We start from the raw sequence: 27,890 nt of genomic DNA, 5'->3' as shown, positions 1-27,890 counted from the left end.
TTGTCCCCTCCGTGTCCCCCATCCCCAGCTCTCGGTGCCCAGGTCCCGTCCCTGTGTCCCCTCCGTGTCCCCCCCGTGTCCCCCCCTCGTGTGGCCGCCGTGTCCCCCCCGTGTCCCCCCCGTGTCCCCCCCTCGTGTCGCCGCCGTGTCCCCCCCGTGTCCCCCCCTCGTGTCGCCGCCGTGTCCCCCCCGTGTCCCCCCCGCCTCGCCGGCGCCGTGGCCGGGGCCGGGGGTGGCCCGTGGCCAGGGGCCGACGTGCGGCGGCCGGCGCGGCCTTTTCCTCGACGGTCTGGGGGGGGCGAGGGGGGAGCGGATGGAAAACCCCCCCCCAAGGGCCCTTCCGGCCCCGCGGCCCCTCGGATCAAACATTAACCGGGGCCGGGGCCGGGGGACGCGGGACGGGGACGGCCACAGCCCCGGGGCCACCAGGGACCCCCGTGCCATGAGCAGCCGGCGATGGGGGCGGCGGGTGAGTGCGGGGGGCGCGGGGGGGGCGCGGGGGTCGGGGAGGGGGCCGGGAGGTGGTGGGGAGGGGGCGGTGGGAGTGACCCAGGTGTGCGGGAGGGATCCAGGTGTGCGGGGGAGGGGGGGACACCCACGTGTGCCGCGGGACCGGGCGCGGGGGGGGCGCAGGTAACCGGGGGGGACCCGCCGGGGGTCGGGGGGTCTCGGGGGGGGGTGGGGGACCCGCGTGGCTGGGGGGGCTCGGTAGTCGGGGGGGTCCCCGCGCGTGTCCGGCGCGCTCAGGTGTCCGGCAGGTGAGGGGGGGGGGGGCGTCCCGGGGACACCACGTGGGGGGGGGGGGGGGGGGTCCCGGGTGTCCGAAAGGGTCGCGGTGTCTCGGGGGTCCCGGGGGTCCCCAGGGGCGCGGGGGGTCCCCGACATCCAGGGACGCCGGGACATTCTCGGGGGCGGGGGCGCTCAGGTGAGCGGGGCGGGTATCCCGGGGGTCCCGGCGGTTCGGGGGGGTCCCCCCGGTACCGGAGCCCACATCCCGGCGGGGAGCGGGACGCGGCGCTCGCTGACCCCCCCCGGGCCCCCCAGGGCTGTGCGCGCTGCTGCTGCTGCTGTTGGGGGTCCCGGGGCGCCCCCAGCCCCCCCCCGAGGGCCCCCCCTCGCTCTGCGACCCCCGAGTGATCGAACGCTTCATCCTGGAGGCCCGCGACGCCGAGCGGGGGGCGGTGAGGGGGCGCGGGGACATCGGGGGACATCGGGGGACACGGCAGGGACATCGCGGGGACATCGGGGGACAGCTGGGGGGGCGTGACACCGAGCTGGGGCGGCTGGGGGGGGTCGGGACCCCCCTGGGGGCTTGGGCAGACAGGGACATCACGGGGGGACACGGGGACATCACGGGGGGACACGGGGACATCACGGGGGGACACGGGGACATCACGGGGGGACACGGGGACATCACAGGGGGGGACACGGGGACATCACGGGGGGACACCCTGGGGATGTTGGGCACCTTAGAGGGGTTGGGGACACGGGTGGGGACACGGGGACCCCCTGGAGGGGGTTGGGGACACCGTGGGGGGTTTGGGGGGGTCTCGGGGACCCCCGGGGGTCGTGGCGGGGGTGTCACTGCTGTCCCCCCTCCCCAGGCCGGGTGCGGCCCCCACTGTGACCTCCCCGAGCCCGTCGCTGTCCCCGACCCCGGCGTCAACTTCAACCTCTGGCAGAGCCTGGACGTGAGTGGGAATGGGGGGAAATCCCGGGAAATCGGGAAAATGGGGAGAAAACGCAGGGAAATGGGGAAAAGGCGGGGGAAATCCCGGGAAATCGGGAAAAACGGGGCGGGGGGGACGGGGCAGAGCTGGGTGAGGTAGGGGAGAAATGGGGGGAAATGTGGGGGAATGGGGATTAGCGGGGGGAGAAAGAGGTGAAGTGGGGAGAAATCGGGAGTTTTGGGGTGAGATGTGGGGGAATGGGGAAAAGAGGGGGGAAATACATGGGAGAAATTGGGAGAAATTGGGGGAAATTGGGAGAAATTGGGGGAAAACGGGGGAGAAATGAGGCCAAACGGAGAAAGGGGGAGAAGCAGGGAGAAATCGGAAAAGCGTGGGGAGAGATGAGGAGGAAGGGAGCAGAGCGGGGAGGAACCGGGAGAGTCGGGACGAACCGGGCTGAACGCGGGGAGAAACGCGGGGGGACGGAGGGGAACGGGAGAGGAACGGGGGAACGGAGAGAAGTTGTGAAAAGCCCGGTGTGGGGCGGGGGCGGCGGTGCCGGTGCGGGCCGGGGGTACCGGCGGTGCCAGGGGTGCCCCGGGGCGGTGCCGGGGGTGCCGGGGGTGCCCGGGGGAGGGGGCGGCGGTGCCGGGGATGCCCCGGGGCGGTGCCGGGGGTGCCCCGGGGCGGTGCCGGGGGTGCCCCGGGGGTGCCCCGCTGAGCGCCCCTCGCTGTCCGCAGGCGGGGTCCCGAGCGCAGGAGGTGGCGGCGGGACAGGCGGCGCTGGCGGCCGCGGTGCTGCGGGCGCGGGAGCTGCTCCGGGACCCCCGAGTGCGCCCCAGCCTGGACCGCGCCTACGGGGCCGCGCGGAGCCTGGCGCGGCTGCTGCGGGGGCTGCCCGCGCCGGTACGGGGGGCGGGGGGCGCCGGGGGGGCTCCGGGACCATCACGGGGAGGTCTGGGCGGCTCCTTGGGGAGGTTTCTGGAGGGTCCTGGGGGGGCTGCCGGTGGTCCCTGCCCTGCTCGGGTTTGATTTTGGGGGGTTTAGGGGGGGTCGGTGGCGGCTGCTGACCCCCCGCCCCCCCACAGGCTCCGCCCCTGCCCGCGCCCCCCGCCCCGCTGCGGGTCCGGACCCTCCCCCGGCTCCTGGGGGTCCTGAGCCGCTTCCTGCGGGGGAAGGTCCGGCTCTACCTGGCCGACACCTGCCCGCGGTGAGCGCCGACAGCTGCCAATCAGCGCCGGGGACAGCTGTCAATCACCGCCGGGGACAGCTGTCAATCACCGCCGGGGACAGCTGCCAATCACCGCCGGGGACAGCTGTCAATCACCGCCGGGGACAGCTGCCAATCACCGCCGGGGACAGGTGTCAATCACCGCCGGGGACAGCTGTCAATCACCGCAAGGGACAGCTGTCAATCACCGCCGGGGACAGCTGCCAATCACCGCCGGGGACAGCTGTCAATCACCGCCGGGGACAGCTGCCAATCACCGCCGGGGACAGGTGTCAATCACCGCCGGGGACAGCTGTCAATCACCGCCGACAGCCGTCACGCCTCGCCCAAAGGCACCACGCACAGTCGGCAGCTGTCAATCAGCGCACAAAGCTGCCGGCCATCCCCGGCAGCTGTCAGTCATCCCCGGCAGCTGTCAATCATCCCCGGCAGCTGTCAGTCATCCCCGGCAGCTGCCAATCACTATCGGTAACTGTCAATCAGCACCGACAGCTGTCAATCAACACGGAGCCCCGCCGGTCATCAGCAACAGCTGCCAATCATCACGGACAACGCTCGATCATCAGGACTGACAGCCGTCAATCATAGCACGCACCGACAGCTGTCAATCAACAGCACAGACAGCTGTCAATCATCAACATCAGGAGCCGTCGCTCAACAGCACCCCCTCCCCTCCCCCCGGCACGTTGGACGTGCCGGCAGGTGATTGACAGCTGTCAATCATCCCCCTCCCGCCTGAGCGCTCCGGGCTGCCCAGGCCCCGCGGGTGATTGATTGACAGCTGTCACTCAGGGGAGACAGCGCCCCACCCCTCCCATGTAACTTAATGCAAACACGAGAGTATTTATGAGACCCCCGAGGGCTGCAGCGCCGCGACCCCAAAACTGGCACCCCCAAACCCCCCGGGACCCTCCTCAGACCCCCCTCAAATCCTCCGGGACCCCCCAGTCCCCGCCAATCCCAAACCCTGAGCTCTCCCAAACACCGAGACCCCCCCAAGCTCTGGGAACCTCCAACCCCAGGACCCCCAAACTCCGGGGCCCCTCCTCAGCACCTGCGGACCCCCTAAATCCTTGGGTGCCCCCCCCAAAGGCCTCTGATCCGCCCCCCCGAGCATTCCTGACAAACCCCAGAGCACCTGGGACCCCCCCAAAGTTCCGGGGGTCCCAAACCTCGGAGCCCCCCCGTGACCTTGGGGTGTCCCCAGGACCCCCCGGTCCCCCCTGGATCCCCCAGAACCCCCCGGCTCAGCGTCAATACGCGCCAGGACTCGGCGGCGCCAAGGCGGGGCCTCCCCAGGCCACGCCCACCCTCCAACCCCGCCCAGAGTGCCACACCCACTGCTCCATGAGCCACGCCCCTTTCCCTGCGCAGGCCACGCCCCTTTTCCTCACCTGCGGCGGCGGGGCCGGAGCGGCTCGGGGTGAGCGGAACCGGGGGAGGGGTTCGGGGGCTTCGGGGGGTCGCGGCTCTTGTGGGGGGCTCGGAGGGAGGTTCGGGGGTCACCGCGAGGGGCTCGGGGGGGTTTGGGGGCTGGCGGGGGACGCAGGTTTGGAGTGGGGGAGGGCAAAATCCGAGCGGGGGCAAAGTCTGTCCCTCGGGGCGCGTGGAACCGCAGCCCCCGGGGACCCCCAGGAGCCAACCCAGAGAGCCCGGGACGCTCTGGGGACCCCCCCGAACACCCCCCGGAGCCACTGGCGGCACTGGGACACCCTGGGGACACCCTGAGACCTCCCCCGAGCCCCCCGAATGGCTTTGGGGCCCCCCGGGACCGTCCTGAGGCCCCCGGCGCCTCCCCCACCCCAGCCAGGCCCAGCTGGGACCCGCCGGGACCCCCGATGGAGACCCTCAGGCGCTGCTTCCGTGCACGGGTAAAGACCCCCCCAGAGAGACCCCAAAAAAACTCCGGGGAGCCCCCAGGAGCCCCCCCGGACCCCCCGTGATGGCGGCCACAGCCCCCCGGGGGGGGTCCCGTGTCGTACTCGCGGCACAGGGACCCCCGGGGGGGGGACGAGGAGGAGGAGGACGGGGCGGAACCCATCGTGCAGCTGCCACGCCCCCGGACACGCCCCCGGCGCGGACCACGCCCCCGGAAACGCCCGTGGCTCCACCCCTTGGCCACCCTGGCCCTGGGCTCGGCCACCGCTTTCGTGCTGGGTACGGGACCCCCAGTGTCCCCCCCATTCTCCCAGCCCCGCCCCCTGTGCCCCCACCCTCAGTGACCCCGCCCCCTGTGCCCCCTGTGCCCCCACCCTCAGTGACCCCGCCCCCTGTGACCACACCCTCAGTGACCCCGCCCCTGTGACCCCACCCCAGGGCTGTTGGTGGCCGGGATTGGCCACGCCCCGTGCAGGGGTGGGGCCGTGGGGGCGGGGTCTCTTACAGGAGGCCCCACCCCCGATGGAGTTTGGGGCGGGGCCAGTGCAGAGGCTCCGCCCCCCCGGCCCCGCCTGCGGGAGCTGCTGCGGCGTCACCTGTCGGAGGAGCGGGTGGAGGCCTGGGTGCGGTGAGTGACCACTGACCACTGCTGGCCACCGGCCCTTCCCGAGCCCTGAGTGACCCCGGTGCCACCACTGACCACTGCTGGCCACCGGCTCTTCCCGAGCCCTGAGTGACCCCGGTGCCACCACTGACCACTGCTGGCCACCGGCCCTTCCCGAGCCCTGAGTGACCCCGGTGCCACCACTGACCACTGCTGGCCACCGGCCCTTCCCGAGCCCTGAGTGACCCCGGTGCCACCACTGACCACTGCCCGCTCTCCGCAGGGAGGTCAGCGCGGGGCCGCACGGGGCGGGGTCAGGGCGTGGCCGCGCTTTGGCCCAATCCGTGCTCAGCGCCCTGGCGGGGGCGGGGCTGACCCGGGCCTGGAGCCGCCCACAGCCCCTCCCCCTCCCAATACGGTAATGGGGGTCGGGGGGGTCATCGGGGCGGGGGGGGTCAGGCTGACCGCTGACCCCTGACCTTTGACCCCAGGGGGGAGGTGACCCTGCGCTGGGTGGGGCCGGAGGGGGAGGAGCTGGAGCGGCTCCGCCTCGACCCCGACGCTTTCTGTGCCTGGAGCGTCCCCGGCAACGCCACGGTGAGCGCTGACCTCTGACCCCTGGTCACCTCTGACCCCTGGTCACCTCTGAGCCCTGCTGACCCCTGGTCACCTCTGACCCCTCCTGACCCCCGACCCCTGGTCACCTCTGAGCCCTGATGACCTTTGACCCCTGCTGACCTTTGACCCCTGCTGACCTTTGACCCCTGCTGACCCCTGGCCCGCAGGGGGGGCTGGTCTACGGCCACTACGGCCGCCCCCAGGACCTGGCCGAGCTGCGGGCCCGGGGGGTCTCGGCCCGGGGTCACCTGATGCTGCTGCGGCTGGGGAGGGGCAGCCCCGCCCAGAAGGTGAGACCCCGCCCCAAAGGTGAGGCCCCACCCCAAAGGTGAGGCCCCGCCCCAAAGGTGAGGCCCCAAACTCGGGTGGGGGACCCCACGCCAGAGGTGAGACCCCCAAGCCGGGGGTGCAGGACACATCTGGGACCCCCGCAGGTGGCGGCGGCGGCGCGGGCAGGAGCTGTGGGGGTCCTGCTGTACCCGGACCCCCAGGACACGGCTGGGCCCGGGGGAGGCCCCGGCCTGGGGGGGGACACGGCCGTGACCGTCCACGTGAGTCCTGGAGGGGGACACGGGGGGGACACTGGGGGTCCCTGGGGGCTGGGGGTGAGTTTTGGGGGTGGGAGGGGTCTCTGAGGGTGCTGGGGGGGATTTGGGGTGGGGGTTTGGGGGGCTCGGGGGAGCCTGGGGGTGTTCTGGGGGAGGGGTCGGGGGTCTGACGTGTTCCCGCAGGTGCAGGAGGGGGCGGGGGACCCCTTCAGCCGGGGGTTCCCCTCCTTCACCGGCCGCGCCCCCCCCGGGCCCCCCCCGGGGGTGCCCCCGATCCCCGCTCACCCCATCAGCGCCAACGTGGCCGCCAAGCTGCTGCGGTACGGACGGGACCCCTCCCCAAAGCTGGGACCCCTCCCCAAAGCTGGGACCCCTCCCCAAAGCTGGGACCCCTCCTGAACCCTGGGACCCCTCCCCAAACCTGGGACCCCTCCCCAAACCTGGGACCCCTCCCCAAAGCTGGGACCCCTCCCCAAAGCTGGGACCCCTCCCCAATCCTGGGACCCCTCCTGAACCCTGGGACCCCTCCCCAAACCTGGGACCCCTCCTGAACCCTGGGACCCCTCCCCAAACCTGGGACCCCTCCTGAACCTGGGACCCCTCCCCAAACCTGGGACCCCTCCTGAACCTGGGACCCCTCCCCAAACCTGGGACCCCTCCCAAAACCTGGGACCCCTCCCGAAACCTGAGACCTCTCCCCAAACCTGGGACCCCTCCCCAATCCTGGGACCCCTCCCCGAACCTGGGACCCCTCCCAAACCCAGGACACCCCCGAATCTGAAACTCCCCCGACCCCATCTCCCCCTCCCCATTCCAGGGTTCTGGGGGGTCCCCGGGCCCCCCCGCACTGGACGCCGCCGGGGCGGGGCCCGGGGGGGTCCCTGCGGTTCCTGCCCCGCCCGGGGGGGCGGCGGCTGCAGCTGAGCGTGGGGGGGGGCACCCGCCCCGGGACCCTCACCAGCGTCTTCGGGGCCCTGCGGGGGCGGCTGGAGCCCGGTGAGGGGCGGGGCCATGTGGGTGTGGTCGGTGGGTGTGGTCAGTCTGGGTGTGGTCGGTGGGTGTGGATGTTTAGGATGAAGGGGCGTGCTCAGGGTGGGCGTGGTCAGTCTGGGTGTGCTCAGGGTGGGTGTGGTCGGTGGGTATGACCTGTGGGTGTGGTCGGTGGGTGTGGTCAGAGCACAGGCGTGGTTGGGTGGGCCAGTGGAAATCATGGGGTTGGGTCGGGTGTGGCTGGATGGGTGTGGCCAGTGGGGCGTGGCCACTGCAGGGTCATTGTGGGGTGAGAAATGGGCGGGGCCAATGGGCCGGGGTGTGGTGGGTGTGGCTGGAGGGGGCGTGGCCTCCCTGACGCCGGCCCCACCCAGACTGTTACGTCATCGTGGGGGCCCAACGCGATTCGCTGGGGCCGGGGGCGGCGGCCTCGGGCGTGGGCACCGCCCTCCTGCTGGAGCTCGCCCGCTTCTTCGCCGCCATTGGCCGAGAGGGTGAGGGCGGGGCTGGGGCGTGTCCCCGATTTGGGGACATTGGCGAGTTTGGGGTTCTCAGGCTGCCCCAAATTGGGGGGGGGGGGCCTCAGAGGGGCCCACAGGGTGGGGGAGGGGGGCTCAATGGGGGGGTCCCAGCCTTGGGAGGGTCCTGGGGGGGTGTTTGGGGTGACCCCACCCCTGCCTCGCCCCCCCCCCCCCCGCCTTTGGGGGTCTCCCCCAGCCCCTCTGGACCCCCCATGCCCCGGGCAGGGTTCCAGCTGCGCCGGACGCTGCTCTTCGCCAGCTGGGACGGCGGCGAGTTCGGACATTTGGGGGCCACCGAGTGGCTGGAGGTGACCGCGCCCCCCCGCGCCCCCCCCGCGCTGACCCCCCCCGACCCCGCGCTGACCCCCCCGGACCCCCCCAGGGCTACCCCGACCTCCTGCACACCAAAGTCGCCGCCTACATCAGCCTGGACCGGGCCGTGCTGGGTGCGCCCCTCCCCCTCCCCGGGTTTGGGGGGCTGGGGGGGCGCCGCCCCTCCCCCACCCTCCCGAGCCCCCCCGAGCCCCCCCGAGCCCCGTTTCCCCCCCCCGCAGGGGCCGAGCGCTTGGCGGTCAGAGCCAGCCCCACCCTGGTGAACCTGATCGAGAGCGCGCTGGAGCAGGTGGGGGGGGGCACGGGGGGCAGGGGGGCGGGGAGGGGGGGGCAGGGGTCCCCCAACATCACCCTCCCCCACCCCCCCCAAAAAAAAGGTGGAGAGCCCGAACGAGGGCGGGAAGAGCCTCCTGGAGCAGCTGACGCGGCCGGGGCGGGGCTGGGAGAGCGACGTGTGAGTGGGGACACCTGGGGACACCTGGGGACACACCTGGGGACTCCTGGGGACAGCCGGGGACACCTGGGGACACACCTGGGGACACCTGGGGACAGCCGGGGACACACCTGGGGACACACCTGGGGACACCTGGGGACTCCTGGGGACAGCCGGGGACACCTGGGGACACACCTGGGGACTCCTGGGGACAGCTGGGGACACCTGGGGACACACCTGGGGACACCTGGGGACAGCCGGGGACACACCTGGGGACACACCTGGGGACACCTGGGGACGGCCATGACACTGATCTCCAACACCTGTGCCACCGCCTGGCCGTCTGCGCCACCTGGGGACACCTGTGTCCCTCGCTCACCTGTGTCCCCTGTACACCTGTGTCCCCCTGTCCCCCCCTGTCCCTCTGTCCCCGCAGGATCCGCCCCCTGTCCCCCGAATGTTCCGCCTTTCCCTTCACGGCGGCCGCGGGGGTCCCGGCGCTGGAGCTCGGCTTTGATGAGGTGCGGCCCGCCAGTGTCCCCAAATGTCCCCGAGTGTCCCCGCACCGCCGCTGCCGTGTCCCCATGTCCCCCGTGTCCCCATGTCCCCCATGTCCCCCATGTCCCCCGTGTCCCCCGTGTCCCCCATGTCCCCATGTCCCCATGTCCCCCCATGTCCCCATGTCCCCCGTGTCCCCCATGTCCCCCCATGTCCCCCCATGTCCCCATGTCCCCATGTCCCCCGTGTCCCCTCATGTCCCCATGTCCCCATGTCCCCGTGTCCCCGCAGGCCGCGGGTGGCTCCCGTGCGGCGCTGGGGACCCCCGAGGACACGCTGGCCCGGCTCGGGGCGCGGCTGCGGGGCCGGCTGCCCGCGGTGGCCCGCGCGGTGGCCGCGGTGGCCGCGCAGCTCCTGCTCCGCCTGGGCCACGACCCCCGGCTGCCGCTGGACCCCGGCGCGCTCGGGGACGCGCTGGTGCGGCAGCTGGCCCCGCTGCAGGTCAGCACACCAGTACAGACCAGTACAGACCAGTACAGACCGGTACAGACCAGTACAGACCAGTACAGACCGGTACAGACCGGTACAGACCGGTACAGACCGGTACAGACCAGCACAGACCGGTACAGACCAGTACACACCGGTACAGACCAGTACAGACCGGTACAGACCTGTACACACCGGTACAGACCGGTACAGACTGGTACAGACCAGTACACACCGGTACAGACCGGTACAGACTGGTACAGACCGGTACAGACCGGTACAGACCAGCACAGACCGGTACAGATCGGTACAGACCGGTACAGACCGGTACAGACCAGTACAGACCGGTACAGACCAGCACAGACCAGTACAGACCAGTACAGACCGGTACAGACCGGTACAGACCGGTACAGACCGGTACAGACCTGTACAGACCTGTACAGACCAGTACACACCAATACAAACCGGTGCAGGCGGGATGGCGCTGCGGGCGCGCTGAGGGGTGGAGGGACACCTGGGGACACCGGGGGACACCGGGAGGGCACTGGAGGACACCGGGGGACATCGGGAGGGCACTGGGAGGACACCGGGGGACATCGGGGGACATCGGGAGGGCACTGGGAGGGCACTGGGGGGCACTGGGAGGGCTTTGGCGGGACGCTTTCGGTCAGACCAGTCCAGCTCAGTCGAACCCCGTAAATCCCAGTCCATCCCAGTCCCCCCCCAGTCCATCCCAGTCCCCCCAGTCCCCCCAGTCCATCCCAGTCCCCCCAGTCCCCCCAGTCCATCCCAGTCCATCCCAGTCCCCCCCCAGTCCATCCCAGTCCCCCCAGTCCCCCCAGTCCATCCCAGTCCGTCCCTGTCCCCCCCCAGTCCATCCCAGTCCGTCCCTGTCCCCCCCAGTCCCCCCCAGTGTCCCCCGGTGTCCCCCCCAGTCCATCCCAGTCCCCCCCCAGTCCCCCCAGTCCCCCCCAGTCCCCCCCAGTCCCCCCAGTCCCCCCCAGTCCCCCCAGTGTCCCCCGGTGTCCCCCAGTCCCCCCAGTCCCCCCAGTCCCCCCAGTGCCCCCGTCCCGCCGCCAGGCGCGGGCTCTGTCGCTGCAGTGCCTCTCCTCGGCGCGGGGGGGCGTGGTGCGCGCGGCGGCCTCGCTCCGTCGCGACATGTCGGGATCGGACAGCTCCAACGAGCGCCTCAACCGCGGCTTCAACGCGCGCCTGATGGCCGTGAGTGTCCCCGTGTCACCCGCCTGTGTCACCCGTGTCACCCACCTGTCCCCCGTGTCACCCAACTGTCACCCGTGTCACCCGTCTGTCACCTCCTGTCACCTGTGTCACCCGACTGTCCCCTCCTGTCACCTGTCCCCATCCCTGTCCCCTCCCTGTCCCTGTCCCCTCCCTGTCCTTGTCCCCTCCTGTCCCCGTGTCCCACCGTGTCCCCTGCTGTCCCCTCCTGTCCCCTGCTGTCCCCCACCGTGTCCCCTGCTGTCCCCTCCTGTCCCCGTGTCCCACCGTGTCCCCTGCTGTCCCCTCAGGCCGAGGCGTCCCTGCTGTCCCCGTTCGTGTCCCCTCTGGTCACCCCGTTCCGCCACGTCCTGCTGGGCCGGGGGGGTCACACGCTGCCGGCGCTGGTGGCCGAGCTGGGGACAGCGGGGACCCGCGGGGACAGCGTCCAGCGGCGCCTGGCCCTGCTGGCCTGGACCCTGCGCGGCGCGGCCGCCGCCATGGCCGGCGCCAGCTGGGACCGCGGGGACCTCGGGGACAGGGGCGGCCTTGGGGACAACGGCGACTGCGGGGACCCGGGGGACAGCTGGGGTGGCCTTGGGGACCCTGGGGACACCGGGGACAGCTGGGGTGGCCTCGGGGACCCGGGGGACAGCTGGGGTGGCCTTGGGGACCCTGGGGACACCGGGGACAGCTGGGAGCGGGAGGACACGTGGGGTTATGGGGACACCTGGGAGCGAGGTGGCCCTGGGGACAACAAAGGGGACCTTGGGGACAGCGGGATCCATGGGGACACCGAGGATGGGGGTGGCCTCTGGTGACACTCGGGACGGTGGGGACAACTGGGAGAAAAGGGGACACTGGGACAGAGGGGACCTTGGTGGTGGCCTGGGGACACGTGGGGACATTGGGGACACCTGGGGACATTGGGGACAGCCTGGGGCACAGCCCCACCCCTCATTTGCATCAGCCACATTTATTGGCTGCGACCCGGGATTGGGGACAATAAAAGCACCGAGGGGCCACGCCCATTGCTGACCACGCCCATTGCTGACCACACCCACACGACCACGCCCGTGTTGGTCCCACCCACTTGTGTTCGACCGCCCCCCATTGGTGGCCACATCCTCACAGGCCCCTCCCCTGAGATTGCCCCAGCCAGGCCCCGCCCATTGGGTGGGTGGAGCCACATTGTCCTGGCAGCCATATTGAATTGGCAGCCATATGGTGATGGCGGCCATACTGTGACGGTGGCCATTTTGGCAGCCATATTGAATTGGTGGCCATATTGCGACGGCAGCCACATCCTCCTGGCGGCCATATTTTCCTGGCAGCCATCTTTCTCCCCCACCAGCTGCGTCCCTTACCGCCGGTCCCTGGCGGCCATCTTGCTGTGGGCAGGGCTGGGGGCGGGGTCAGCACTGGGGGTCCCCTTTGGGGGGGCTCCGGAGGCTCTGGGCGCCCTCCAGGATCCGCTGCTGGTGCCCGGCCGGCGTCACCCCCATGCGCAGCAGGTCCCTGGGGAGGGACACGGGGGTCACCGCGGGGTCACCGCGGGGTCGCCGTCGCCCCCCTCGCCCCCCCGGGCCCGTACTCGCTGCGCAGGCGCGGCAGCAGCTCCAGCGCGGTGACGCCGGCGCTGCGGAACGGCTCCTCGTACCCGCCCAGCCCCAGCCCCCGCAGCCACTCCCCCACCGAGGGCCCGGGGGCCGGCGTGGGGCCGGGGGCGGCCGGGGGGCCGGGGGCCGCCGTGGGGCCGGGGGCGGCCGGGGGGCCGGGGGGGCCGCGCTGCTCCAGGCAGGCCGGGGAGGAGCTGCGGGGACAGGGGTGGGGGTCAGAGCCACGGCTTGCGGACCCCCTCCCCAAATTCAGGTGTTTTGGGACCCTCCCCATGAGTTCAGGTGTTTTGGGACCCTCCCCTCCCCAAATTCAGGTGTGCTGAGACCCCCCCCCATGAGTTCAGGTGTTTTGGGACCCTCCCCTCCCCAAATTCAGGTGTGCTGGGACCCCCCCCATGGATCCAGGTATCCTGAGGCCCCCCCCCAGGTGCGCCCCCCGCCCCATCTCACCTGTGGGGGTCCGCGGGGGGCGCGCGGAGGCTCTCGGGGCGCCGGATCAGGCGGTCGAGGGCGCGCACGATGTGGGGGAAGGTGGGGCGGGCGCCGCGCTCGCGCTGCCAGCAGTCCAGCATCAGCCGGTGCAGCGCCGGCGGGCAGCGCGGCGGCGGCGGCAGCCGGTAATCCTGCTCGATGGCGTTGATCACCTGCGGACAGGTGAGGGGACAGGTGAGGGGACAGGTGACAATCCTGCTCGATGGCGTTGATCACCTGGGGACAGGTGTGGGGACAGGTGAGGGGACAGGTGACAATCCTGCTCGATGGCGTTGATCACCTGGGGACAGGGGAGGGGGACAGGTGAGGGGACAGGTGACAATCCTGCTCGATGGCGTTGATCACCTGGGGACAGGTGTGGGGACAGGTGAGGGGACAGGTGACAATCCTGCTCGATGGCGTTGATCACCTGGGGACAGGTGAGGGGGACAGGTGAGGGGACAGGTGAGAGGACAGGTGACAATCCTGCTCGATGGTGTTGATCACCTGGGGACAGGGGAGGGGGACACGGGCAGGTGAGGGGGACATGGACAGGTGAGGGGGACATGGACAGGTGAGGGGGACACAGGTGAGGAGGACACAGGTGACAATCCTGCTCGATGGTGTTGATCACCTGGGGACAGGGGAGGGGGACATGGACAGGTGAGTGGGACATGGACAGGTGAGGGGGACATGGACAGGTGAGGGGGACACAGGTGAGGGGACAGGTGACAATCCTGCTCGATGGCGTTGATCACCTGGGGACAGGTGCCGAGGCTTTGGGAGCATTTGGGGGTTCTGGAAAGGTCTGGCTGACCCCTGGATTTTGGGGTCACTCCTGTCCTGTCCCCGCGTGGCGGCGCCTCCTCGTGAACCCGGTTTTTTTTTGGGGTGGTTTTTGGGGGAACCTGGGGATTCTGGGGGAGCACCGGGGGCACCCCGGGGGTTTTGGGGTCCCGGATCGGGGGGCGACTCACGTCCTGGTTGGACATGTCCCAGTAGGGCCGCTCCCCGAAGCTCAGCACCTCCCACATGACGATCCCGTAGCTCCAGGCGTCGCTGGCCGAGGTGAAGGTGCGGAACGCGATGGCCTCGGGGGCCGTCCAGCGGATCGGGATCTTCCCGCCCTGCCCGGGGGGGTCAGGGGGCTCAGGGGGACCCCAAAACCCCCGGGGAACTCTGGATCCCCTCAGGGAATCCCCAAAACCTCCAGGAAACCCCAAACCGCTCCGGGAAACCCAAAACGCACCCGGGACCCCGCTCCTGGCGGCCCCAAATGTCCAGGGAGGAATGTGACACAACTGTGAGACCCCAAAAACGACCTGAACCCGCCCCTCAGCCCACCCCCAGCTCCCGGAGCTCACCTGGGACAGGTGAGACGCCTGTGAGACCCCAAAACAACCCCACACCCACCAAAATCCACCCTGAGACCCCCAAAACAACCCCACACCCACCAAAATCCACCCTGAGACCCCCAAAACAACCCCACACCCACCAAAATCCACCCTGAGACCCCCAAAACAACCCCACACCCACCAAAATCCACCCTGAGACCCCCAAACAACCCCACACCCACCAAAATCCACCCTGAGACCCCCAAAACAACCCCAAACCCCCTGTGAGACCCCCAAACCAACCCCAAACTCCCATGAGCCCCCCAAACCAACCCCAAACCCCCGAAATCCCCCTGTGAGACCCCTAAACCAGCCCCAAACCCCCCCAATCCCCCCGTGAGCCCCCCAATCCCCCCAAACCAGCCCCAATCCCCCCAAACCAGCACCAATCCCCCCCAAACCAGCCCCAATCCCGCCATGAGCCCCCCAATCCCCCCCAAACCAGCCCCAATCCCCCCCAAACCAGCCCAAATCCCCCCCAAACCAGCCCCAGTCCCCCCGTGAGCCCCCCAGTCCCCCCCAAACCAGCCCCAGTCCCCCCCAAACCAGCCCAAATCCCCCCCAAACCCCCCCAATCCCCCCGTGAGCCCCCCAATCCCCCCAAACCAGCCCAAATCCCCCCCCAAACCAGCCCCAATCCCCCCGTGAGCCCCCCAGTCCCCCCCGCCCCCGCAGTGCCCCCGTTCCCGAGGCGGGGCTGGCCCCGGGCTCTCACCAGCGAGCTGGTGTAGGTGGGGTCGCTGTCCCTGTCCCCGTCCAGCGCCCGCGACAGCCCGAAGTCGGACACTTTGCAGACCAGGTGCGCGTCCACCAGGATGTTCCGCGCCGCCAGGTCCCGGTGCACGAAGCCGGCCTCGGCCAGGTAGCGCATCCCGGCCGCGATGCCGCGCAGCATGGCCACCAGCTGCAGCGGGGACAGCGTCCCCTCCCGGCCCTGGGGACACCGCGGGGACACGGCCCTCGCTCGTCACCTCCCCGCGCCCCGGGGGAAGTGGCGAGTGACCGACCCCAGCACCCCCAAAGTCCCCAAAGTCCCCAATGTCCCCAAAGTCCTCAGCACTGTCCCCACCCTGAGAAAAGCATCAAGGGCCCCCATGTCCCCAGTGTCCCCGAGATCCCCAACGCTGTCCCCAATGTCCCCAATCCCCCCAGGGCTGTCCCCAATGTCCCCAGGCTGTCCCCACCCTGAGGAAGGCATCAAGGGCCCTGTGTCCCCAATGTCCCCAATGTCCCCAGGCTGTCTCCGATGTCCCCAGTGTCCCTACCCTGAGGAAGGCATTAAGGGCCCTGTGTCCCCAATGTCCCCAATGTCCCCAATGTCCCCAGTGTCCCCAATGTCCCCAGTGTCCCCAATGTCCCAAATGTCCCAAATGTCCCCCAATGTCCCCAGTGTCCCCAGTGTCCCCCAATGTCCCCAGTGTCCCCCAATGTCCCCAATGTCCCCAGTGTCCCCCAATGTCCCCAGTGTCCCCAGTGTCCCCCAATGTCCCCAGTGTCCCCCAATGTCCCCAGTGTCCCCAGTGTCCCCAATGTCCCCAGTGTCCCCCAATGTCCCCAGTGTCCCCCAATGTCCCCAGTGTCCCCAGTGTCCCCAATGTCCCCAGTGTCCCCCAATGTCCCCAGTGTCCCCAGTGTCCCCAATGTCCCCAGTGTCCCCCAATGTCCCCAGTGTCCCCAGTGTCCCCAATGTCCCCAGTGTCCCCCAATGTCCCCAGTGTCCCCAGTGTCCCCACCCTGAGGAAGGCATTAAGGGCCCTGTGTCCCCAATGTCCCCAGTGTCCCCAATGTCCCCAGTGTCCCCAATGTCCCCAATGTCCCCAGTGTCCCAAATGTCCCCACCCTGAGGAAGGCATTAAGGGCCCTGTGTCCCCAGTGTCCCCAGTGTCCCCAGTGTCCCCAATGTCCCCAGTGTCCCCAATGTCCCCAGGCTGTCTCCAATGTCCCCCAGTGTCCCCCAATGTCCCCAGTGTCCCCAGTGTCCCCCAATGTCCCCAGTGTCCCCCAATGTCCCCAGTGTCCCCAGTGTCCCCAGTGTCCCCAATGTCCCCAATGTCCCCAGTGTCCCAAATGTCCCCACCCTGAGGAAGGCATTAAGGGCCCTGTGTCCCCAGGCTGTCCCCAATGTCCCCAATGTCCCCAGTGTCCCCAATGTCCCCAGAGTCCCCAATGTCCCAAATGTCCCAAATGTCCCCAATGTCCCCAATGTCCCCGATGTCCCCAATGTCCCCAGTGTCCCCAATGTCCCCAGGCTGTCTCCAATGTCCCCCAGTGTCCCCAATGTCCCCAGTGTCCCCAATGTCCCCACCCTGAGGAAGGCATTAAGGGCCCTGTGTCCCCAATGTCCCCAATGTCCCCAATGTCCCCCAGTGTCCCCAATGTCCCCAGTGTCCCCAGTGTCCCCAGTGTCCCCAGTGTCCCCAGTGTCCCCAGTGTCCCCAGTGTCCCCACCCTGAGGAAGGCGTCCAGCGCTCCGTGCAGCAGGAACTCGGTGACGATCATGGCGGGGGGCCCGGCGCTGACCACGCCGCGCAGCCGCACCACGTTGGGGTGCCGGAACTGCCCCATGCGCGCGGCCTCGCGCAGGAACTCCCGGCGCTGCCGCTCGCCCGCGCCGCCCTTCAGCGTCTTCACGGCCACCTCGGCCTCGGGCTGGCCCGGCAGGGACAGGCGCCCGCGCCACACCTCCCCAAATTCACCTGAGACAGGTGGCACTCGCCCGTCACACCCCAAAATCCCCTCAACCCACCCCAAACCCACCCAGAAACCAACGAAATCCACACAGAACCACCTAAATCCACCCAAAATCCACCCCAAAACCCCACCTGAACTCACCTGAGACAGGTGGGACCCCAAAATCCCCTCAACCCACCCCAAACCCACCAGAAACCAACGAAATCCATGCAGAACCACCTAAATCCGCCCAAAATCCACCCCAAAACCCCACCTGTGCGGCCCTGAACTCACCTGAGACAGGTGGGACCCACCTGTGGGACCCCAAAATCCCCCGAGAGCCCCAGGGAGAGCCGCTCACGCCCCCCCGAACGCACCTGGGCCAGGTGAGACACCCCGACCCCCCCGAGCCCCCCCGAGGCGCTCCCGGGGTCACCTGCGCCGATGACCTCCTCGATGGTGACGCAGGTGACGTCGATCTCCTGCGCAAAGTCCCTCAGGGCCACCTCGGGGTCCTCGTAGGTCAGGGGGTCGATGTAGAGCTTCCCACCTGGGCGGGGACAGCGGCGTCACCTGGGGTCACCTGGGGTCACCCGGGGTCACCTGGGGTCATCTGGGGTCATCTGGGGACACCTGGGGTCACCCAGGGTCATCTGGGGTCACCTGGGGTCATCTGGGGTCACTTGGGGTCACCTGGGGTCACCTGCTGCCACCCCCACCCCCGTGGGGACGCTGAGGAGCGTTTTTGGGGACGTTTGGGGACGTTTGGGGACATTTGGGGTCCCCCCTTACCAAGCCCCCCGGGGTTGGGGCTGCGCCGCTGCTTCTCAGCCCGGAGCCGCCAGCGCCTGCGGGGATGGGGGGACACGGGGCTGGAGACCCCCCAAATCCACCCCAAACACCCCAAAATCCACCCCAAATCCACCCCAAACACCCCAAACACCCCCAAATCCACCCCAAACACCCCAAACATCCCCAAACACCCCAAACACCCCAAATCCACCCCAAATCTACACCAAACACCCCCAAATCCACCCCAAATCCACCCCAAACACCCCAAAATCCACCCCAAACACCCCAAATCCACCCCAAACCCACCCCAGACCCCCCCGAGCCCCCCGAATCCCCCCCGAGCCCCCCAAATCCCTCACCTGAGGCACACCAGGGTCCCCCCCAGCAGCGCCAGCACCAGGAGCCCCCCCAGGGCAGCGGCTCCGGCCACGACCCCCCCGGGACCCCCCCGGGACCCCTCTGCGGGAAAACGGGGGGTCAGGGGGGGCTGGGGGGGATCTGGGGGGGATTTGGGGGAATTTACCGGGATTTGGGGAGGTTTAGGGGGATTTGGGGGGGATTTGGGGGGATTTGGGGAGGTTTGGGGAGGTTTGGGGGGATTTGGGGGGATTTAGGGAGGTTTGGGGGGATTTGGGGGGATTTAGGGAGGTTTGGGGGGGATTTGGGGGGATTTGGGGAAGTTTGGGGGAGGTTTGGGGGAATTTACGGGGATTTGGGGAGGTTTGGGGGGATCAAAGGAATGTGGGGGGTTTCTCAGGGGTGTTTTGGGGTGTTTTTAGGGCCGTTTTGGGGTACTCTGCAGGGTTTGGGGCTGTTTCTGGGTTGTTTCGGGGTGTTTTGGGGTGTTTTTAGGGCCGTTTTGGGGTACTCTGCAGTGTTTGGGGTGTTTTGGGGTGTTTGGGGTGTTTTGGGGTGTTTTTAGGGCCGTTTTGGGGTCTCACCGCTGCCCGGGGCGCTGACGGTGGTCTCGGGCCCGAAGTCGCCGTAGCCGCCCTCGGAGCGGGCGCGGACCCTCACCCCATAGAGACCCCCCCGCCGCAGCCCCCCCAGCTCCGCCCGCGGCCGCGGAACCTTCAGGAACTGGGGGGGCCCCTCCCCGCCCCCCAACTGCGGGGGTCAGGGACCCCGAAAGAAAAACCACAAAACCCCCCCCAAAAAAACCCCAAATCCTCCCCAAAATAAGCCACAAAAACTCCAAAATCCTCCCCAAAATAAACCCCCAAAAAAACCCAAATCCTCCTCAAAATAAACCCCCCAGAAAAACCCAAATCTGCCCCAAAATAAGCCCCAAAAAAACCCCAAATCCTCCCCAAAATAAACCCCCCAAAAAACCCCAAAATACCCCCAAAATAAACCCCCCAAAAAACCCCAAAATACCCCCAAAATAAACCCCCCAAAAAACCCCAAAATACCCCCAAAATAAACCCCCAAAAAACCCCCAAATCCCTCCAAAATAAACCCCCCAAACAACCTAAATCACCCCCAAAATAAACCCCAAAAAAACCCCAAAATAAACCCCCAAAAAACCCCCAAATCCCCCCAAAATAAACCCCCCAAAAAACCCCAAAATACCCCCAAAATAAACCCAAAAAAAACCCCAAATTCCCCCCAAAATAAACCCCAAAAAACCCCAAATCCCCCATAAAAAAACCCAATTTCCCCTCCCAAAACGCCCCCCCCCCAAAAACCCCTGAACCCTCCGGGACCCCCCAAGAATTCCCCCAAATTCCCCCCGTGACAACTCGGAGCCCCCCGAAATGCCCCGAATTCCCCGGAAATCGCCCCAAATCCCCCTCCTCACCTTCTCGTAGTATTTGACCTCGTAGTCCAGCACGGGGGGCCCGGGGGGGCCCGGGGGGGGGCTGGGCCAGGCCAGGGTGACCCCCCCGGGACCCCCCCCCACCCGGACCACGTCGGACACGGGGGGCGGCACTGGGGGCGAGGGGGGTTTGGGGTGATTTGGGGTCATTTCGGGGTGATTTTGGGGTGATTTTGGGTCATTTTGGGTCATTTGGGGTCATTTCGGGTCATTTCGGGGTGATTTGGGGTCATTTTGGGTCATTTCGGGGTGATTTTGGGTCATTTTGGGTCATTTCGGGTCATTTCGGGGTGATTTGGGGTCATTTCGGGTCATTTCGGGGTGATTTGGGGTCATTTTGGGTCATTTCGGGTCATTTCGGGGTGATTTGGGGTGATTTCGGGTCATTTTGGGGTGATTTTGGGGTGATTTGGGGTGATTTGGAGTCATTTTGGGTCATTTCGGGGTGATTTGGGGTGATTTCGGGTCATTTCGGGGTGATTTGGGGTGATTTGGGGTCATTTCGGGTCATTTTGGGGTGATTTTGGGTCATTTCGGGTCATTTTGGGGTGGTTTGGGTCTCACTGCCAGCCCCAGTGGTGATGTTGGTCTGGGGTGATTTGGGGTGGTTTTGGGGTGATTTGGGGTGGTTTTGGGGTGGTTTTGGGGTGTTTTTGGGGTGATTTTGGGTGGTTTTGGGGTGGTTTTGGGGTGTTTCGGGGGTCTCACCGTCGGCGCCGGCAGTGACGTTGATCTCGGCCGCGGGGGGGTTTATGGGGTGGTTTTGGGGTGATTTTGGGTTATTTTGGGTGGTTTTGGGGTGGTTTTGGGGTGTTTTTGGGGTGATTTTGGGTGGTTTTGGGGTGGTTTTGGGGTGTTTCGGGGGTCTCACCGTCGGCGCCGGCGGTGACGTTGATCTCGGCCGCGGGGGGCTCGGGGGGGCCCGGGGGGGTGACCCCGCTGCGGGCGCTGACCCTGAAGCTGTAGGTGACCCGCGGCCGGAGCCCGGCCACGCTGACCGCGGGGGTCCGCAGCCCCTGGGGAGGGGGCGCCCAGGCCAGGGGGCCGCAGGGGCCGCACGGGGGGGGCGCCCCGCGGGGGGGGGGACAGGCCCGGCACCCCACGTGGTAGCGCAGGTCCGGCCGGTCCCCCCCGGCCCGGGGGGGGCTCCAGGACAGCCGGACCACCGAGCCGTTCACCTGGGCCACCAGGGCACGGGGGGCTGAGGGGGGGGCTGCGGGGGGAAACAAACGGGGGGGGGGGTCAGGGGAGGATGGTCCGTGGGACCCCCCCCCCCAAATTCCCCCCTGGGAGGTCCAGAGACCCCCTCAAATGTTCCCAGCGGGACCTCCAAAATCCTCCCCCAGGACCCCTCAAATCCTCCCCAAACCCCACCCCGAGACGCCCAAAATCCCCCCAAGACCCCCCCCATAAATCACCCCCAACTCCCTCCGTCCAGGACGACCCCTCCCTCCAAAATCCCGCGCCCGGAATGCCCCGGAATGCCCCGGAATGCCCCGAATTTCCCCCAAAGCCGCGCGCACCGGAGCAGCGGTCCGAGGGTCCCTCCCCGGGCGCGCGGAAGAATCCGGGGCGGCAGGGACAGGAGGGGGCTCCGGGGGAGGGGGCTTCGCTCTGGGGGGGGCAGGGCTGGCACCGACCCCCCCCCGCCTCCGCCTTGAAGGTCTCGGGGGGACAGGCTGCGGACAGGGGTTAAAAAACCCTAAAGCACCCCAAAAATCCCCCGGAGAGCTCGCACCGGGACACCCCCGGCTCTTTTGGAGCCCCCCCCAGACCCTCTCGGGACCCCAGGAAAACCCCCAAAAGCTCCAGTCCCACCACAAACCACTCGAACACCCCTGAAACAGCCTGAAAACTCCCCAAAAACAGCTCAAACCCAACCGAAACTCTGCAAAACCAACCCAAAACTCAGGGCGGCAGCCCGCGCCCTCGCTGGGCTCCATCCCGGCCCCGCACAGCGCCTGTCTCACACCCAAAACCATCCAAAATCACCCCAAAAACAGACAAAACTCTCCAAAATCTCCCCAAAACTCAGGGCGGCAGCCCGCGCCCTCGCTGGGCTCCATGCCGGCCCCGCACAGCGCCTGTCTCACACCCAAAACCACCCAAAACCAACCCAAATCACCCAAAACCACCCAAAATCACCCAAACTCACGGCGGCAGCCCGCGCCCTCGCTGGGCTCCATCCTGGCCCCGCACAGCGCCTGTCTCACACCCAAAACCATCCAAAACCACCCAAAACCACCCGAAACCACCCCAAATAACCCAAAATCACCCAAACTCACGGCGGCAGCCCGTGCCCTCGCTGGGCTCCATCCCGGCCCCGCACAGCGCCCGTCCCACACCCAAAACCACCCCAAATCACCCCAAAAATAGCCAAAACTCTCCAAAATCTCCCCAAAACTCACGGCGGCAGCCCGCGCCCTCGCTGGGCTCCATGCCGGCCCCGCACAGCGCCTGTCTCACACCCAAAACCACCCAAAACCAACCCAAATCACCCAAAACCACCCAAAATCACCCAAAACTCAGGGCGGCAGCCCGCGCCCTCGCTGGGTTCTGTGCTGGCCCCGCACAGCGCCCGTCCCGCACCCAAAACCATCCAAAACCACCCCAAATCACCCCAAAACCACCCAAAATCACCCCAAAACCAACCCAAAACCACCCAAAATAACCCAAAGCCACCCAAACTCACGGCGGCAGCCCGTGCCCTCGCTGGGCTCCATGCCGGCCCCGCACAGCGCCCGTCCCACACTCAAAACCACCCAAAATCACCCAAAACCACCCAAAATCACCCAAAATCACCCCAAACTCACGGCGGCAGCCCGTGCCCTCGCTGGGCTCCATCCCAGCCCCGCACAGCGCCCGTCTCACACCCAAAACCACCCAAAACCAACCCAAATCACCCAAAATCACCCAAACTCACGGCGGCAGCCCGTGCCCTCGCTGGGCTCCATGCCGGCCCCGCACACGCAGCCCAGCGCGGGCGGCTCGGCCCAGCGCCCGTCCCACACCCAAAACCACCCCAAAACCACCCAAAATCACCCAAAACCACCCAAAACCACCCAAACTCACGGCGGCAGCCCGTGCCCTCGCTGGGCTCCATGCCGGCCCCGCACACGCAGCCCAGCGCGGGCGGCTCGGCCCAGCGCCCGTCCTCCCGGCAGTACATCAGCGGCACCCCCTGCGCCGCCGGCACCGCCCCGGCCACGCACGCCCCGGCCACCGGGGCCACCAGCTCGGCGGGCACGGTGGCCGGGAAGCGGGCGAGGCGCGCGGTGGCGGCGGGGCAGCGGCGGAAGAAGAGGCGCACGGAGAGCAGCGCCATGCAGGCTCCCAGGTCCTGGAAGGCCAGGTAGAAGCCGGCGCGGCTCAGCGGGCCCAGCCGCAGCACCTTGCGGTTGACGCGGGCCCCCGGGCCGCCGCCGGGCCGCGACAGGTGCTCGGCGGCCACCGTGTCCACCTTCACGTAGGGGTTCTCCATCCAGGGCGGCGAGGTGGCCGTGGCCGTGTCGGCGTCCGACTCGTGGTAGAAGACGGAGAAGGTTTCCTTGCAGGGCCGCGGGGGCCCGGCGGGGCTGCGGCGGCGCCGGGCGGGGAGCGGGCGCGGAACCGGCGGCCCGCCGGAGGAACCGGGGCGCTCGGGGCGGACGGCGAGGGCTTTGGGGGGGTTTCCGTGGAGAGCGGGGTCTTCGGGGTGGTCTCCGTGCGGATCGAGGGGTTCAGGGGGGTTTCCGTGGAGAGCGGGGTCTTCGGGGACGTTTCCGTGGGCACCGACGGGTTTGGGGTAATTTCCGTGGAGATCGGGTTTTTCGGGGTGGTTTCCATGGAGATCGAGGGGTTCGGGGCGGTTTCCATGGAGATCGAGGGGTTCGGGGCGGTTTCCATGGAGATCGAGGGGTTCGGGGCGGTTTCCATGGAGATCGGGTTTTTCGGGGCGGTTTCCATGGAGATGGGGTTTTTCGGGGCGGTTTCCATGGATACCGAGGGGTTCGGGGTGGTTGCCATGGATACAAACGCTGGGGAAGCCATTGCCATGGAGATCCGGGCGGTTGTCAGGGTGGTTGCCATGGAAATCGGGGTTGTCAAGGGCATCCCCGTTGCCAGGGGGGTGCCCGGGTCCGGGTGTGTTTGGAGTCCCCGCCGGGCTGTCACTGTCACTGTCACTGTCACTGTCACTGTCACTGTCACTGTCACTGTCACTGTCACTGTCCCGTGTCCCCCCCAGGCTGTCACTGTCACTGTCCCGTGTCCCCGCCAGGCTGTCACTGTCCGGTGTCCCCCGTGTCCCCCGTGTCCCCCGTGTCCCCGCCAGGCTGTCACTGTCCGGTGTCCCCCGTGTCCCCCGTGTCCCCCGTGTCCCCCGTGTCCCCGCCAGGCTGTCGCACGCCATCACGGTGAAGCGGATCTCGGCCAGCACGGTGGTGGCGGCGCCGCGGGGCACCCAGCGGGAGCGGAGCCAGCTGTTCTGGGCGGGGCTCCAGCTGTGCTGGGCGGGGCTCCAGCTGTGCTGGGCGGGGTCCCGGCCGGCCCCGCCCCGGCCCCGCCCCGAGCACACCTCGAAGGTGCGAACGGCCCCGCCCAGCTCCGCGTCCAGCGCGCTCAGCTCCTCCCACTGCGGGGACACGGGGACATTGGGGGGACATTGGGGACATTGGGGACAGGGGGGACATTGGGGGGACATTGGGGGGACATTGGGGGGACATTGGGGACAGGGGGGACATTGGGGACAGGGGGGACAGCGACACGGGACACAGGGGGGACACGGGGACATTGGGAACAGCGGAGACAAGGGATGGGGGGACATTGGGGGGACACGGGGGGGACACGGAGGGGACACGGAGGTGAGCGGCGTCAGAGACCTCCTGTCCCTCCCCCCGTGTCCGTGTCCCCCCGTGTCCGTGTCCCCCCCCGTGTCCCCCCGTGTCCCCCCCCGTGTCCCCCCCCCGTGTCCCCCCGTGTCCCCCCCCCGTGTCCCCCCCCGTGTCCCCCCCCCGTGTCCCCCCCCGTGTCCCCCCCCGTGTCCCCCCCTGTCCCCCCCCGTGTCCCCCCCCGTGTCCCCCCCGTGTCCCCCGTGTCCCCCCCTGTCCCCCCCCCTGTCCCCCCGTGTCCCCCGTGTCGCACCTGCCCCTCCCCCTGCGGGTGGACAGTCCACTGAAGGTCACTCGTCTCCAGCCGCGTGTCCAGCAGCGTCTCTGGGGGGTCGGGAGGGGTCAGACACCCCGGAGACCCCAAAAATCCACACCAGAGACCCCAAAAATCCACACCAGAGACCCCAAAAATCCGCACCAGAGACCCCAAATCCACCCCAGAGACCCCAAAAATCAGCACCAGAGACCCCAAATCCACCCCAGAGACCCCAAAAATCCACACCAGAGACCCCAAATCCACCCCAGAGACCCCAAAAATCCACACCAGAGACCCCAAATCCACCCCAGAGACCCCAAAAATCAGCACCAGAGACCCCAAATCCACCCCAGAGACCCCAAAAATCCACACCAGAGACCCCAAATCCACCCCAGAGACCCCAAAAATCAGCACCAGAGACCCCAAATCCACCCCAGAGACCCCAAAAATCAGCACCAGAGACCCCAAATCCACCCCAGAGACCCCAAAAATCCACCGGAGACCCCAAATCCACCCCAGAGACCCCAAAAATCAGCACCAGAGACCCCAAATCCACCCCGGAGACCCCAAAAATCAGCACCAGAGACCCCAAATCCACACCAGAGACCCCAAAAATCAGCACCAGAGACCCCAAATCCACCCCAGAGACCCCAAATCCACCCCGGAGACCCCAAAACTCCACCAGAGACCCCAAATCCACCCCGGAGACCCCAAATCCACCAGAGACCCCAAAAATCAGCACCAGAGACCCCAAAACTCCACACCAGAGACCCCAAATCCACCCCTGAGACCCCAAAACTCCACACCAGAGACCCCAAAAATCCACCAGAGACCCCAAAACTCCACCAGAGACCCCAAATCCACCCCGGAGACCCCAAAACTCCACCCCGGAGACCCCAAATGCACCCCGGAGACCCCAAATCCACCCCGGAGACCCCAAATCCACCCCGGAGACCCCAAATCCACCCCAAATCCAGCCCCGTGCCGGGACCCCCCTCACATCCCAGGGGTCTCTGACCCCTCCAAGGGCCCCGGGGGTCCCCAAAGCCCGAAATTCCCGCAGCCCCCGCCCCAAATCCGGGGGGTCCCGGGGGGTCCCGGGGGGTCCCGGGGGTGCCACTCACCCTCCTCCGCCAGCCCCAGCGGGACCCAGAGCCACAGCAGCCACAGCCCCATGGCCGGACCCCAAAATCCGGGGGACCCCAAAGCCGGGGGGACCCCAAATCCGGGGGGATCCTAAAATCCGGCGGGGACCCCAAATGGGGGGGGTCCCAAATCCGGGGGGTGATCCCAAATCCGTCAGGACCCCAAATCCGGGGGGTGATCGCAAATCCGGGGGACCCCAAAATCCGGGGGACCCCAAAATACGGGGGGTGATCCCAAAATCCGGGGGGGGATCCCAAATCCGGGGGGTGATCGCAAATCCGGGGGGGATCCCAAATCCGGGGGGATCCCAAATCCGGGGGGTGATCCCAAAATCCGGGGGGATCCCAAATCCAGAGGGGGATCCCAAATCCGGGGGGTCACAAATCCGGCGGGGACCCCAAAAATCCGTCAGGATCCCAAATCCAGGGGGCGATCCCAAATCCGGGGGGTGATCACAAAATCCGTCAGGACCCCAAATCCAGAGGGGGATCCCAAAATCCGGGGCGTGATCCTAAATCCGGGGGGATCCTAAAATCCGGCGGGGACCCCAAATGGGGGGGGACCCCAAATCCGGGGGGTGATCACAAATCCGTCAGGACCCCAAAATCCGTCAGGACCCCAAATCCGTCAGGATCCCAAATCCAGGGGGCGATCCCAAAATCCGGCGGGGACCCCAAAAATCCGTCAGGATCCCAAATCCAGAGGGGGACCCCAAAAATCCGTCAGGATCCCAAATCCAGAGGGGGACCCCAAAAATCCGTCAGGATCCCAAATCCAGAGGGGGATCCCAAAATCCGGGGGGGTCCCAGAAGTCCGGGATGGTCCCCAAAAAATCCGTGGGCACCCAGAACAAGTCCGGGGGGGTCTCAGGAATTCGGGGGGTCGTTCCCAAAGCTTCGGGAGGCTCCCAAAAACTGCCGGGGGTTCCCAAAACCTCCTGGGGGGTCCCCGAGCCGTTCTGGGGGTCCCGGAGCTGTCCTGGGGGTCCCGGAGCTGTCCTGGGGGTCCCCGAGCCGTTCTGGGGGTCCCGGAGCCGTTCTGGGGGTCCCAGGTCTCTCCCGGGGGTCCCAGATCTCTCCCGGGGGTCCCGGAGCCGTTCTGGGGGGGTCCCGGAGCCGTTCTGGGGGTCCCGGAGCTCTCTCGGGGGGTCCCGGAGCCGTTCTGGGGGTCCCGGAGCTCTCTCGGGGGGTCCCGGAGCCGTTCTGGGGGGGTCCCGGAGCCGTTCTGGGGGTCCCGGAGCCGTTCTGGGGGGGTCCCGGAGCTCTCTGGGGGTCCCAGGCCCGGCGCTCCCGGGGTTCGGGGTTTCCCGGGACTCGGGGGGTCCCGGCCGCCCCCCCCCGCCCGGTTCTGGGGGTCCCGGTGCCGTTTTTGGGGCGGTTCTGGCGGTGGCGGAGCTGCCCCTCCCCGCCGGGGGTCGCGGGGGTCGCGGGGGGGGGCGGGGCGGGGCCCCCCCACAGGAAAGGAGCCTTTGTCCAGCGCTTCCAGGGAGGGGCCGGGAGGGGAACTGGGAGGGACTGGGGGGACTGGGGGGGACTGGGGGGGCTGAAATGGGTCTGGGGGGGGAACTGGGGGGGAACTGGGAGGGACTGGGGGGGACTGGGGGGGAACTGGGGGGGCTGAAATGGGTCTGGGGGGGCTGAAATGGGTCTGGGGGTCTGTAATGGGTCTGGGGGAGGAACTGGGGGGAACTGGGGGGGACTGGGGGGGACTGGGGGGGCTGAAATGGGTCTGGGGGAGGAACTGGGAGGGACTGGGGGGGAACTGGGGGGGCTGAAATGAGCCTGGGGGGGTTGAAATGGGTCTGGGGGTCTGTAATGGGTCTGGGGG

At 68.1% G+C, this 27,890-nt stretch overlaps 5 protein-coding genes across 5 annotated transcripts; 4 read left to right on the top strand and 1 right to left on the bottom strand.

The window, feature by feature from the left end:
- The first annotated feature begins 267 nt into the window (after window positions 1–267).
- On the top strand, window positions 268–3,743 carry EPO (erythropoietin). The gene is made up of 5 exons (XM_086871719.1): window positions 268–469; window positions 1,045–1,181; window positions 1,605–1,691; window positions 2,412–2,576; window positions 2,759–3,743. The coding sequence occupies exons 1-5, from the start codon at window positions 457–459 to the stop codon at window positions 2,882–2,884; spliced, it is 528 nt and encodes a 175-aa protein (XP_086727845.1). The 5' UTR covers window positions 268–456; the 3' UTR covers window positions 2,885–3,743.
- Window positions 3,744–4,712: 969 nt separating this feature from the next.
- Window positions 4,713–5,675, top strand: LOC147647506 (uncharacterized). Its single transcript, XM_086871907.1, has 3 exons — window positions 4,713–4,772; window positions 4,857–5,058; window positions 5,218–5,675. Exons 1-3 carry the CDS (start codon window positions 4,740–4,742, stop codon window positions 5,409–5,411), a joined length of 429 nt encoding a protein of 142 aa, XP_086728033.1. The 5' UTR covers window positions 4,713–4,739; the 3' UTR covers window positions 5,412–5,675.
- Window positions 5,676–5,804: 129 nt separating this feature from the next.
- On the top strand, window positions 5,805–10,309 carry LOC147647505 (transferrin receptor protein 2-like). Its single transcript, XM_086871715.1, has 14 exons — window positions 5,805–5,837; window positions 5,882–5,980; window positions 6,169–6,291; window positions 6,436–6,552; window positions 6,733–6,869; window positions 7,367–7,545; window positions 7,914–8,033; window positions 8,286–8,368; window positions 8,443–8,506; window positions 8,615–8,682; window positions 8,771–8,847; window positions 9,263–9,347; window positions 9,616–9,987; window positions 10,244–10,309. Exons 1-14 carry the CDS (start codon window positions 5,805–5,807, stop codon window positions 10,307–10,309), a joined length of 1,623 nt encoding a protein of 540 aa, XP_086727841.1.
- A 561-nt stretch (window positions 10,310–10,870) lies between these two features.
- Window positions 10,871–12,259, top strand: LOC147647504 (transferrin receptor protein 2-like). The gene is made up of 3 exons (XM_086871714.1): window positions 10,871–11,031; window positions 11,340–11,619; window positions 12,249–12,259. Exons 1-3 carry the CDS (start codon window positions 10,969–10,971, stop codon window positions 12,257–12,259), a joined length of 354 nt encoding a protein of 117 aa, XP_086727840.1. The 5' UTR covers window positions 10,871–10,968.
- EPHB4 (EPH receptor B4) lies at window positions 11,986–27,484 on the bottom strand. Its single transcript, XM_086871713.1, has 16 exons — window positions 26,042–27,484; window positions 24,915–24,985; window positions 22,866–24,405; window positions 22,717–22,803; window positions 21,317–21,472; window positions 20,648–21,006; window positions 18,916–19,081; window positions 18,334–18,433; window positions 17,975–18,030; window positions 17,619–17,732; window positions 16,961–17,208; window positions 15,228–15,446; window positions 14,096–14,245; window positions 13,098–13,291; window positions 12,623–12,841; window positions 11,986–12,546 (listed from the first exon to the last, which is right to left on the bottom strand). Exons 1-16 carry the CDS (start codon window positions 26,091–26,093, stop codon window positions 12,444–12,446), a joined length of 3,834 nt encoding a protein of 1,277 aa, XP_086727839.1. The 5' UTR covers window positions 26,094–27,484; the 3' UTR covers window positions 11,986–12,443.
- Between the last annotated feature and the right edge of the window lie 406 nt (window positions 27,485–27,890).

Source organism: Cyanistes caeruleus, chromosome 37, assembly GCF_971803275.1.
Source record: "Cyanistes caeruleus chromosome 37, bCyaCae1.hap1.1, whole genome shotgun sequence".
NCBI classification, from domain to species: Eukaryota; Metazoa; Chordata; class Aves; order Passeriformes; family Paridae; genus Cyanistes; species Cyanistes caeruleus.
This window is presented reverse-complemented; position numbering and strand designations above follow the sequence as displayed.